Raw genomic sequence first — 14,170 nt, 5'->3', positions numbered from 1 at the left:
GATATTAGCTGTTAACTGGTGGTAGCCTTATTTTGTGCTACATTTATAAAATACTGTATTTAAAACTTGTTCTGCCTCTCATAGTTAATGTTTCTAGAGAATAATTACATTTCATCACTCATTTATGATGTAGTTGATGTATAAATCTGATTTTCAAAATTTGCAGGTTGATATTAGATTCAACAATGATCGTAATCTCACCTATAGTGTCTCTTACATTCCAAAAGTTGAAGGTAACCATAAAGTTTCTGTTAAATTTGCGGGACGAGAAATACCAAAATCGCCTTACAATGTGCTTGTTGAGGGTCATGCTGGAGATCCAACCAAAGTGACAGCATCAGGCCCTGGTTTGCAGCCAGAAGGAGTCATGATAAATAGACCTACATATTTTGATATTTCAACAAAAGGTAAGTACTACTGAAAGTGTTTTGAAATTGTACAGTTTGTGCTATGTGAAAAGTCAGATTTATTATATGAATGGTTTTACATTCTCCTCTTGTATTTCCTTGCATGCTTGTGAATATATTCTGATATTTAATCAAAGTCTGCAGTAAAACTAGCATATAGTTTACGCACTAGTAAGTACTTCAGTCGGAAACCTTTGCCTTGTTCATCCGCCTACCAACCCAGTCATTAGAAACGTATATTTACATTGTGTGTAAACTAGTGACAAGATTATGCCTGTATCAATGATATGAAAGCATTATTTCTCAAAACATAAAATGAATGTAGAGACGAGTCACTAAGCAACTTTTCTTGCATGTGAAGAATAGGGTAGCCATACTTAGTGGTGTGCACATAAGAAGAGACAGTTTTAATCTGCCAGGAAGTTTCATTTAGCATTGATAATGATGGTAGAATTCTAAGAAATATTATCAGTATTTCTGTGAATTGGACTTAGGAGAAGGATCTAAACGGGACATTTAAATTCTTCTTTGATGTCTATTGCTGCAGATTTCTTGATCTGTGTTTTAGATGGGAGATGAGACCTTCCAAAATTTAGAGAAGACACAGAGTCAAAATTAGGTACTTTGAAGCAATGAAATTGTATTTGTTTATGTATATCGGAGAGTAGTTAAACTTCCCAGCAGTTAATTTGACCACCGAATTATTACTTCCCAAATAATAAATTCATCTTGCCCATAAAGCACACTGGTGAAACAATTGCAAGTTCAGCCCAGATAACAAATAACTGTCTTCAGTCTGCAGATTGGTTTGGATATCACAGTGATTTTCTAAACACCATTCTATGGACATCAGTATATCCTTGCCTTCCCCCACTCTGTGAACTGTCACATAGCCACTTTTAGGGGAACATACAGTTTAATGTGGACTGCTAACGATAAGCAACTGTGCATTTTGAAATATACTAAGCCATTATCATAACGGATAACGTGTTGTCGATTTTTGAAGACAACCCAGTTGTAAAGGGGACCTAAGACATATCTGGAATGTTCTGAATGCAATTATCTTGTCTGCGTAAGGCACACCATGCTTATCCTACCTGTCAGTAGCTTTGATAGAATGGTTATAGCAGTCAAAAGCTCAAGAATTTTGTCTAGATTGACCTGGCTTGAAACAGACATTTTATGAAGTTGTGATGTAAAACTGCTTCTGAGAGCATGCAGGGACACAGTGGGGTCAAAGTACATATACATATTCTGCAAGCCACTATATGGTGCGTGGCAGAGGGTACCCTGTACCACCACTAGTCATTTCCTTTCTGTTCCATTTGCAAACAGTGAAAAAATGACTAAAATGACTGTCTGTAAGCCTCCATACGAGCCCTAATCTCTCTAATTGTATCTTCAAGATCCATACGTGAAATGTACATTGGTGGCTGCATTCAGCCTCAATTGTTAGTTCCTAAATTTCTTCAATAGTGCTCCTTAAAAAGAACACTGTTTTCCCTCAAGTGATTCCCATTTGAGTTCCCGAAGTATCTGCGTAAGACTTGCATGTTGTCTCAGCTGTCAGTAACAAATCTAGCAACCTGCCTCTGAACTGCTTCTACATTTCTCTTTAATCCGACCCGGTGCGGATCCCGAACACTCTTAACAGTACTCAACAGTGGGTCGCACTTGTGTCCTATATGTGGTCTCCTTTACAGATGAACTACATTTTCTCAAAATTCTCCTAATAAAGTTGACCATTTGCCTTCCCTACTACAGACCTTATGCACTTATTTCACTTCATATTCTTTGCAACATTATGCCTAGATACACTATGTGATCAAAAGTATCCGGAAACCTGGCTGAAAATGACTTAAAAGTTTGTGGCACCCTCCATCTGTAATGCTGGAATTCAATTTGGTGTTGGCCCAACCTTAGCCTTGATGGCCGCTTCCACTCTAACAGGCATACGTTCAATCAGGTGCTGGAAGGTGTCTTGGGGAATGGCATTGCATTCTTCACTGAGTGCTGCACTGAAGAAAGGTATCGATGTCAGTCGGTGAGGCCTGGCACGAAGTCGGCATTCCAAACCATTCCAAAGGTGTTCTATAGGATATAGGATTCAGGTCAGGGCTCTGTGCAAGCCAGTCCATTACAGGGATGTTACTGTCGTGTAACCACTCTGCCACAGGCTGTGCGTTATGAACAGGTGCTCAATTGTGTTGAAAGATGCAGTTGCTCTTCAACAGTGGGAAGCAAGAAGGTGCTTAAAACATCAATGTAGGCCTGTGACGTGATAGCCCAATGCAAAACAAGGAGTGCAAGCCCCCTTCATGAAAAACACGACCATGTCTGAGCCTCGTGACTCAGCAGTGTGTTTACATTTTGTGGGGTGCAGTGCAGCTGTAGCGGTTATAAAGCTAAGTACTGACAAACTTATTTGTGCACTGTTATACAATTATCAAATTTAATGGTTTTCAGCGGTGTTTGCCGACCGAAGTGGCCGCGTGGTTCTGGGCACTGCAGTTTGGAACCACGAGACCGCTACGGTCGCAGGTTCGAATCCTGCCTCGGGCATGGATGTGTGTGATGTCCATAGGTTAGTTAGGTTGAACTAGTTCTAAGTTCTAGGGGACTAATGACCTCAGAAGTTGAGTCCCATAGTGCTCAGAGCCATTTGAACCATTGAGCAGTGTTTCGTGCTGTTTGTGGTGAAATAAGGATTTAATAAAGTTTTGGAAACGTTCACCCGATCTGTTTTGTAGTGTTTCTGTGCGTTGAAGTCGTTTGGTAAATTTTGTGCATTAGTTTTCAGTTGACGTGTCTTATTGTTTCTAGTGAAATATTTCAGTAAAGTTTTCATTCAATGTTTTAAGTTTGTTGAGTGTTCCAGTGGCCATTTGAATTTTTGATTTTAGCTAATAATTTCGTGAAGTTTTGTTGGGATTGGTATTAGCTGTGGTGTAGTACTATTAATACAAGTAGTTGCTTTCTTAGTAGGCAGAGAATTTAAAGACCACTATTGTTAGTTCTATAAATAGTTCTAATGGTGTAACTGAACTTTGGTAGGGTAGAAATATAGTTTTTTCAGTAACTGTAAAATTTTATCATGAGTGAGAAGTGTGGGCTCTGTCGTAGGTTTGTGAGTAGTGGGTTACAGTGTGGGATTTGTTCAAAGTATTTTCATTGGGGGGAATGCGGTGGGGAAGCCAGTGGGCATTCTAGTGAAATCTTCTCCTGGGAATGAATAATCTGTAGTAGAAATAAGTTGATAGAGAAGCAGGAGCATAAGATCTGTGCCCTTCAGGTGCAGTTAAAATGTGCAAAGGAGGAACTAGATAGGTTGATGAGGGTGAAGGGTGGCGGGGAATGGGAACTGGCAGTTGGTAAGAGGATAGCTAGGAAGAGGAGGTATTCAGACAGTTATACTTTGCGTATATTCAATAGATTTGACCAACTGTCAGAGTTGAAATGAGAGGAGCCTCGTGTAGCTGTAGATGTAGGGAACATGTAGCAGTCCTCAGCAGTTAGGAGGCCTATGTCAGCTGCATAGTCTAACAGAAAGGAGGCGGTTCTGCTGCTAGTAGTTTGCATGGTAGAGGTGTGGACCAGCAGTTGCAGGAAGTGTTGGGGAGTGAATACCAGGTCACCAGCATTGTGAAGTCTAGTGCAGGATTGGCTCAAGTGACTGACAGCATAGGGAAGTTATGTAGGAATTTTACAAAGGAGGATCAGATAGTTATAGTGGGTGGAGCAGAGAACAGTCTTGATAGGGTTGGGGAATATGATGTAGGTGGTGACCTGATAAAAATAGCTATTCAAACTGGTGGCACTAATGTGCATTTCGTGCAACTGTTTCAGCGCCATGAACGACCTCATCTTAATGCAGCTGTTAGGTGGGTTAACGTGGGGCTGGGGAAGGTGCTGATGGCAGAGGGCATGGGTGACATCTCGGTGGTGCCAGTTGGGTCCATCACTAGATTGGGAGTCACTAGGCATGGCCTGCGCCTCAATATGGGAAGGGGAGGCTGGCATAGCTTATAGGTGACAGTGTAGTGACTGGTGGTGGTGGGATCACTCATGGAAAAATTCCTGTAGTAGTTGGTGTTAGAGCTGCACCTTTTTTAGATTGAAGTCAGCTGGTAGGTGTACCTGCTTAAAGGAAGTTCCTGTAACTAAGGGCTCACTTTCAGAGGCTGTAATGTAGAGAAGGAATTAGCATATAGATGTTGACTCTGAAATTATTGGTATATCAGAGCACCACTTAAATAATTTGATAATTCAGAAGCTTCTTTTACCTGGATACAGATTAGCTGGCTGTTTTCCAAAGAGTTCTTTGTGGGGTGGGGGAGTGGCTATGTACCCATTTGAGTCGACAGACATTTCATGGCACTACATTGAACAGATATTTGAATGTTGTGCAGAAGCAGTTGAATTTTGTGAAACTAAACTTCTAATTGTTGTTGTTTATAGGTCCCCTAACTCCAACTTCAGAGCATTTCTGTTCAAGCTAGAGAGGGTTCATGATTCACTTTGTAGGAAGTACCAGAAATTAGTTATATGTGGTGACTTCAATATAAATTTTGTATATGATGGTGCAAGAAAAAGGATGTTGGTAGATCTCATAAATTAATATGATCTGATGCAGATTGTGTTTTTTCCAACTAGGGTGCAGGGAAACAGTAACACAGCCATAGACAATATTTTTATTCCATCTTCATTACTAGATGGGCATTCTGTTAGTAAAAAGGTGAATGGCCTTTCAGATCATGATGCACAAATTTTAGCACTAAAAGACTTTTAGTACTCAAACAAATGTCACATTTAATTACAAACTATGTACGAAAGTTAATCCAACAGCAATAGAGTTTTGTAAACTGTGTCAAGGAACAAGAGTGGCAGGAGGTTTAGAGTGTCGATAACATAGATGAGAAATATAATACTTTCCTTAACACATTTCTCATACTCTTTGAGAGTTGCTTTCCATTAGAATGCTCTAAACACAGTATTAGCAGTAATAGGCAGCCTGGATGGCTGACTAGTGGGATAAGGATATCATGTAGAACAAAGCGGGAATAACATCAAAATGTTAGAAGTAGTCACAATCAGGCTACAGTAGCCCATTACAAACAGTATTGTAAGGTGCTTAAAATGTTATTAGGAAGGCAAAGAGTATGTCGTATGCAAATAGAATAGCTAATTCACAGGATAAAATTAAAACCATATGGTCAGTTGTGAAGGAAGTATCTGTTCAGCAGCACTGGGTCGACGATATAAAGTCAGTTCGCAGTAAAAATATTTCTGTTACTAGTAAATCAGATAAATGTACAGTATTTAACAATCATTTTCTGAGCACTGATGAATTAAATAAAAATTTAGTTTCTACAGGAAATCGTAAAATATCCTTGGCAAATGCCTTTCCAAAATTGATGTCTGAAATACTCCTCTGTGACACAGACAAGAGAGAGATTGAGTCAATAATTAAATCACTGAAGACTAAGGGCTGTCATGGTTATGATGGAGTGTCTAGCAGAATATTAAAGTACTGTGCTGCACATGTTAGTCCTGTATTTAGCCATATTTGTAGTTTTTATTTTAGCAATGGTCAGTTTCCTGAGCGATTAAAGTGCTCAGTAATAAAGTAGCTTTATAAAAAGGGAGAAAGGGATAATGAAGATAATTTTAGACCTGAAACTACCTGGCAGATTAAAACTGTGTGCCGGACTGAGACTCAAACTCGGGACCTTTGCCTTTCGTGGGCAAGTGCTTACCAACTGAGCTACCCAAGCACGGCTCATGCCCCGTCCTCACAGCTTCACTTCTGCCAGTGCCTTGTCTCCTACCTTCAAAAATTTACAGAAGCAGAGCTTCTGTAAAGTTTGGAAGGTAGGAGACGAGGTACTGGCAGAAGTGAAGCTGTGAGGACGGGGCGTGAGTCATGCTTGGGTAGCTCAGTTGGTGAGCACTTGCCTACGAAAGGCAAAGGTCCCGAGTTCGAGTCTCAGTCCGGCACACAGTTTTAATCTGCCAGGAAGTTTCATATCAGCGCACACTCCTCTGCAGAGTGAATATCTCATTCTAATTTTAGACCTGTTTCTATGCTATCAGTGTTTTGCTAAAGGTATTGAAAAGGCTGTGTATGATAGGATAATTATAATTTTATATCACAAGATTTGCTATCAAATGTACAGTTCGGCTTTGGAAGTCGTTTAACAACTGAAAATGCTATATTCTCTTTTCTCTGTGAGGTAATGGATGGGTTAAACAAAAGGTTTTGAACACTAGTCATATTTTTTGATTTAACTAAGGTGTTTGATTGTGTTGATCACAAAATATTGCTCCAGAAGGTGGACCATTATGGAATATGGGGAGTAGCTCACAATTGGTTCACCTCTTACTTTAGCAACAGACAGCAAAAGATGGTTATTCACAATGTTGAGAATGACTGTGATGTGGGGTCTGAGTGGGGTATGGTCAAGTGGGGGGGGGGGGGGGTGCCTAAGGGATCAGTGTTGGGGCCACTCCTGTTCCTTATTTATACAAATGAAATATCCTCTAGTAGTATGGGTAACTCTAAAATATTTCTGTTTGCTGATTACTAGCTTGGTAGTAAAGGATATTCCGCACAACATTGGCTCAGTTTCAAATAGTGCAGTACATGACCTAAGTTCATGGCTTATAGAAAATAAACTAACGCTAAATCACAGGAAGGCTCAGTTTTTACAGTTTCTAACACACAATTCAACAAAACCAGACGTTTTAATTTCACAGAATAGTCACATATTACTGAAACTGAACAGTTCAAATTTCTAGGTCGTTCAGATAGATAGTAAGCTCATGGAAAGCTCACATTCAGGATATTGTTCAAAGACTAAATGATGCCATTTTTACTATTCAAACAGTATCTGGAGTGAGTGATCGTTTGACATGAAAATTAGTCTACTTTGCTTATTTTCATTTGTGTATGTCGTATGGTATTATATTTTGGGTAACTCTTCCTATTCTAAAAGGATATTTGTGGCTCTGAAACGGGCGATTCGGGCAATAAGTGGTGTAAGTTCACGAACCTCTTGTTGACCTCTGTTCACGAGTCTGGGTATTTTGACATTGGCCTCTCAATATGTATTTTCCTTACTGTCATTTCTTCTTAACAATATTAACTTATTCCCAAGAATAAGCAGCTTCCACTCTGTTAATACTCGACATAAATCAAACCTGCATTTGGATCTGACTTCCTTAAGTCTTGTGCAGAAAGTTGTGCAGTATACTACTGCATCCTTTTTCAATAAGCTACTACTCGACTTCAATAATCTTAGCAGTAATTCATGCACTTTCAAATCAAAACTGAAGAGTTTCCTCATGGGTCACTCCTTCTATTCTGTCGAGGAGTTCCTTGAAAAATTAAGCTCATTCTTGTTGTATTGTTGCATTTACTTAAACTTATGGACAGACCTTTTTCGCGTTCATAAACATTTTATTTTTATCTGCTGTTACTGTTATGTTGTAATTTCATGTACTGACACGTTCCATGACCTTGGAGATTTGCTCCTCAATTTGGTCCTATGGAACTTGACGTGTAAATAAAATAAAACCATAGCACCATTGCATCCAAATTTTACTGTTGGCACTACACACTGTGGCAGATGACATCCACTGGGCATTCGCCACTCCCATACCCTGACATCAGATTGCCACATTGTGTACCGTGATTCTTCACTCCACATAACGTTTTTCCACTATTCAGTTGTCCAATGTTTATTGCTCCTCACATGAAGCGAGGTGTCGTTTGGCATTTACTGGTGTGATGTGTGGTTTATGAGCAGCCGCTCGACCATGAAATCAAAGTTTTCTCACCTCCTGCCTAACTGTCATAGTACTTGCAGTGGATCCTGATGCAATTTGGAATTCCTGTGTGATGATCTGGAAAGCCGTCTGCCGATTACACATTACGGCCGTCTTCAACTGTTGGTGGTCTCTCAGTCAAGAGATGAGGTCGGCCTGTACGTTTTTGTGTTGCACATGTCCCTTCACATTCAAATTTCCACTTCACTATCACATTGGAAACAGTGGACCTAGGGATGTTCAGGAGTGTGGAAATCTCGTGTACAGACATATGACACAAGTGACACCCAATCACCTGATCACGTTCGAAGTCAGTGAGTTCCGCGGAGCACCCCACACCCCATTCTGCTCTCTCATGATGTCTAATGACTATTGAGGTCACTGATATGGAGTACCTGGCAGTAGGTAGCAGCACAATCCACCTAATATAGAAAACGTATGTTTTTGGGGGTGTTCGGATACTTCTGATCACACAGTGTATTTAATTGCTGTGACTGTGTCGAGCAGCACACTGCTAATACTGTATTCAAACACTGTGGGTTTGTTTTTCCTACTCATCTGCATTAACATATCTTTTTTCTACATTTAGAGTTACTTGCCCTTCATAACACCAACTAGAAATTTTGTCTGTCGTTTTATTTCTCCTACAGTCATTCGACGATGACAGCTTTGCATACATCACATCACAGCATCAGCATCAAACAGCCACAGACTGCTGCTTACCCTGTCTCCTAGATCATTTATGTATACAGAAAATAACAGCGGTCCTATCACACTTCCCTGCCAGGCATAAATGGGTGGTTTGAAGGGGAGGCAGAGGGGAAAGGGAAGTAGAAAATAAGTAGAGGAGGTGAGGAAAGACTATGGATGTGTTGGTGGAATAGAAGGCTGTGTTGTGCTGGAGTGGTGGCAGAGAAGGCAATAGACTGGCAAAGGAGTGGCCGTGGGGGGGGGGGGGGGGGTTATGAGAATGAGAACGTAGGAAATATTGTAGTGAGGGTTCTCGGCTGCAAAACTGAGGAAAGCTGCTGTTGGTAGGAAGGATAAAGGTGACTTAGACTGTGAAGCAGTCACTGAAGTTCAGCACATTGTGTTGGGTAGCATATTCAGCAACTGGTGGTCCAGCTGTCTCTTGGCCACAGTGTCGGTAGGACAGACAGCTTGTTGGTGGTCATGCCCATGTAGAAAGAAACACAGTGGTTGCAACTTAGTTTGTAAAGCACATGACTGCTTTTACAGGTAGACCTGTCTTTGATGGGATAGGAAATGCCTGTGATTGGACTGGAGTAAGTGGTGGTGTGTGGAACAGGTCTTTCATTTAGGTTTTTCAAAGGTATATGAGTCATGGGGCAAGGGGTTGGGAGCAGGGGAGGAGTAGGGATGGACAAGGATCTTGTGTAGGATCGACAGGTGGCAGACTACCACTACAACAGGGGTGGAAAGGATAGTGGGTAGGATGTTCCTCATTTAGGGCGTAAAGAGAGATAATGAAAACTCTGGCAGAGGATGAGAATCGTCTGCTTGTATCCCTAGTCGTACTGAGTCATGAGGGGAATGCTGCTTTGTAGCTGGATGGTGGGAATGTAGGTGGTGGTAAGGAGTGGAGAGACGAGGCATGGAAGATCTATTTCTGTGTAAGACTGAGAGGATGATATTCAGAGTGGGACTGCTTGTCACTACAGATAAGACAGCCTCGAGTGACTAGGCTCTTTGGAGGGGGATTCTTGGTATGGAATAGGTGGCAGCTGTTGAAGTTAAGGTATTGCTGGTGGTTGGTAGGTTTTATATAGATGGCGGTACTGGTGTAGCTATCTTTAAAGTGGAGGTCCATATCGTGGAAGGTGGCTTGTCAGGTTGAGGAGGACCATGTGAAGAGAATAAGGGAGAAGGTTTTGAGGTACTGGAGGAATGTGGATAGTGTGTCTTCACCATCAGTCCGGATCACAAAGCTATCATCAATGAATCTGAACCAGGTGAGGGGTTTGGGATTCTGGGTGGAAAGAATGCCTCTACCTGGCCCAGGAATGGGTTGTCATAGGCTGGGCCATGTGGATGCCCATTACTGTACCATGGATTTGTTTGCCACATAAAGTAATTGTGGGCGAGGATGTAGTCAGTGATGGAGCCTTTGTCAGCAGGTTGTATAACATGGTTGGGAGCAGTTTTAGGTGGTGGATTGTAGTTCTTTCTGGGGGTGCAAGGTGAGCTTCAGTGTTGAGGGATTTGGGGAATGATGGTGTGGTGTGATTTGACTTTGAGATAGTCTGGAATGTTAACAGGGGGTCAGTTGGGGGCTGTGGGAATGCATCACAGTTGGAAAGAGGCGTGAACTTAGTCAAACAGGTTTCAGCATTGGCTTTATCTTGAGTCTGGTAGTGTTGGTGGCGAAAAAGTTTCCACTGTAGGGACCGGGAGATGGAGAGAAGCTCTTTAACAAGTCCAGCATGATTAAATTTGGTAGTGAAGCAAAAGGCTTTTGGAAAGGACTGATACTTCTCTGGGACTAAGGATTTTGGAGGAAATGTTCGTGGCTGTTTTTTATGTCTGTGTGGGTTTGGAATACTGTATTGTGGTGGGAGCGAGTTTCTGAGGTTGTGGTACATGTAGTGGGTTGCGTAAGGCATGGTTTGCTGACTATGAAAGGATGTGGAGGGGCTTGGGAGGCTATTGTTGTAGAGATGGTGGATGACCAAGGTGGGAGTAGAAGGTAAACAGATTGGACAGTGTTTGAGGTGGCATTATGCATGCTCCTCTAGTTCCTGAAGGGCAAGAGTGTCAATGGGAGAGATGAGATGCAGGAATTTGGGATTGCAGAGCAGTAGTATTTTATGGATGGAGATAAGGTATTGTAAGGAGGTTTGGGCCAGAGTTACATGGTTTTCCAGGACTAGGTTGGGGAGGGCTATGGCTTGGCGAAATTTGAACAGCTATATGTCATTGTGGAAGGAGAGGTTGCAGCTGGAAATGGGTAATTTGATGGTAAGGCCTTTTGGGGATGGGGGGAATCCATGAGCTAAGTAACAATGCAGGAACAGTATGTGGGACTGGTTTCTGGCTAGGGATAAGGAAACTTTCCTGTATTGACGCAGATGGAAGGAGCAAGGATCCATGGTGGAAGATAAAAAGGTGTAAAAATATGTGCAAAAACTCTTAAAATATGTACAGTATCTAACAATATGTGGGCAAAAATCATAAAAAGGAAGGAACGTATGAAGTATTGGGGAAAAAAAGATGAAACCTGAGGGAGAAGGGCTGATAGTGAAAGGTGAAAATGAACTAAATTCAGCATGAAAACACAATGCGATCAAAGAGACAAATAGAGACAAGAATGCAGGATGCAGGTTGGTGCAGGTTCATGGGTGGAGGAGAAAGGGGAGGGGGCGGGGGTTGGTAGGTCAAGGTCGAACAAGTTCATGTGGCAATATATGGAAAATAACATGTGAAAATACAGGAGTGAGGTAGGAGTAGTGATAACTTTGAAGGTCTAGGATTAATTATATCAGCAGGAATAATGTGGGACATGAGTTGCTGTACCACAATCAGCATGGTCATGTAGTTATGTGTTGTGCACTGATGAGACATTTGATACAGTGTGGCTCATAAGTCAAATCCTGTGGAGGTTCGGAAGGTGATAGGTAAAACGCAGGAAATAAGAGAAAGAAAAGTGTGGACACTGAGTAAAGAAAAGAGAATAGTAACAAAGGAAAACAGCACTGGGTTGTGGGATGGAAGAGAAGTTACTAGTCAAAATCAAACAGTGGAAAATCCAGTATGGAATAACAATAGTAATATGAAAAGGCTATATTGCTCCTTACCAAATAGGGATGTTGAGTAGCAGACAGGGACAAGAAGACCCTCCCCACCCACATTTTGCTTCTCCCATCAGGTGCAGTTGCTCACAGTCCAGCCTTGGCGAACAGAGACAGTGGTCATTTGTGTGCAAGTTATGCTTGCATGAATATGTGTGTGTTTTCTACTTCAGAAGAAGGCGTTTTGGCTGAATGTGAAAATGTGTAACAGTTTTTTTCATTGTGCTTGTCTGCGACTCAACATCTCCTTTATACAGTGAATAGCAATCTATCATTTTCATAATATTGTCTTTATTCCATCCTGAATTTTGCATAGTTTAAACAATTTTGTGTATGTGAGATTTCATACTTTTCCGGGGTACATACTGTTCCACAAAATTTTGGGAGAACTGCCGGATGTTTGTAACTTACTGCCACAATATTTCGGCGCAGAGTCTTCTGGCCATCTTCAGGTGATACTGATGAAAACTCTCTGAGCTCGGTATTTAAGGCCCCACCAGTACATGCGTGGTGGATTCACATGGCATTGTGTGTCCGCTACTTGAGTGCATTCGATTCTGCTGCGCCGTGCACCCTCCATGGTGAAAACTTGCCGCATCGATATTAATTCAATTGTCTTCCTGCGGTTTCATCACAGGCATACTCGCCTTCTTCAGCCTTGTAAGTTTGACGTCGCTGAACACTGTATTTCCACTGGTCATGTCATGAATTAGTGAGACAAAAATTGTGTCCCATACATCTAACTTTTGGAGTTCAGTTATTAATGAATCCTTGGAAATATAGCCGTCCGACAATGAGTCTCTTATTAATCGTGACGGCGGTTTCCAATTGAATTTGGCATGGAATACTATCATCGAAAAACTTCGTGTCCTCCATAGCTGACGTAGTTCTGTGATGGAACCGTGGGAAGACAATCGAATTGGTATCGATGCGGCGAGTTTTCACCACAGAGGGTGCGCGGCGCAGCAGAATCGAACATGCTCCAGTAGCGCAAGCGCTATGCCAAATGACTCCACCACGCATGTGCCGGTGTGTCCTTAAATACCAGAGCTCTGCGAGTTTTCGCCAGTGTCACCTGAAGATGGCCAGAAGACTCTGCGCTAAAATATTGTGGCACGAAGTTACAAACATCCGGCAGTTCTCCTGAAATTTTGTGGAACAATTTTGTTTATAACTCATAAATTACCCCACACACTGTGTTCACATGAACACATACATTGCAAACAGATATAGTTTATTTGCTGGCGTGAGGGGTGAATTCCAATGCCAGTTATATATCTGAATATGCAGTGTGGTGTTTGTACACTCCTGGAAATTGAAATAAGAACACCGTGAATTCATTGTCCCAGGAAGGGGAAACTTTATTGACACATTCCTGGGGTCAGATACATCACATGATCACACTGACAGAACCACAGGCACATAGACACAGGCAACAGAGCATGCACAATGTCGGCACTAGTACAGTGTATATCCACCTTTCGCAGCAATGCAGGCTGCTATTCTCCCATGGAGACGATCGTAGATATGCTGGATGTAGTCCTGTGGAACGGCTTGCCATGCCATTTCCACCTGGTGCCTCAGTTGGACCAGCGTTCGTGCTGGACGTGCAGACCGCGTGAGACGACGCTTCATCCAGTCCCAAACATGCTCAATGGGGGACAGACCCGGAGATCTTGCTGGCCAGGGTAGTTGACTTACACCTTCTAGAGCACGTTGGGTGGCACGGGATACATGCGGACGTGCATTGTCCTGTTGGAACTGCAAGTTCCCTTGCCGGTCTAGGAATGGTAGAACGATGGGTTCGATGACGGTTTGGATGTACCGTGCACTATTCAGTGTCCCCTCGATGATCACCAGTGGTGTACGGCCAGTGTAGGAGATCGCTCCCCACACCATGATGCCGGGTGTTGGCCCTGTGTGCCTCGGTCGTATGCAGTCCTGATTGTGGCGCTCACCTGCACGGCGCCAAACACGCATACGACCATCATTGGCACCAAGGCAGAAGCGACTCTCATCGCTGAAAACGACACGTCTCCATTCGTCCCTCCATTCACGCCTGTCGCGACACCACTGGAGGCGGGCTGCACGATGTTGGGGCGTGAGCGGAAGACGGCCTAACGGTGT

At 42.4% G+C, this 14,170-nt stretch overlaps 1 protein-coding gene across 2 annotated transcripts in view; it reads left to right on the top strand.

Annotated features, from left to right (window-relative positions):
• LOC126248178 (filamin-A) overlaps positions 1 to 14,170 on the top strand; it is a 564,033-nt gene that overhangs the window by 264,730 nt on the left and 285,133 nt on the right. For both annotated transcript variants that reach the window (XM_049948949.1, XM_049948948.1), the window contains exon 7: positions 167 to 407. In XM_049948949.1, coding sequence (XP_049804906.1) covers positions 167 to 407 — 241 coding nt within the window. The remainder of the gene's footprint in view (positions 1 to 166; positions 408 to 14,170) is intronic.

This window comes from Schistocerca nitens, chromosome 3, assembly GCF_023898315.1.
Source record: "Schistocerca nitens isolate TAMUIC-IGC-003100 chromosome 3, iqSchNite1.1, whole genome shotgun sequence".
Taxonomy (NCBI): domain Eukaryota; kingdom Metazoa; phylum Arthropoda; class Insecta; order Orthoptera; family Acrididae; genus Schistocerca; species Schistocerca nitens.
This window is presented reverse-complemented; position numbering and strand designations above follow the sequence as displayed.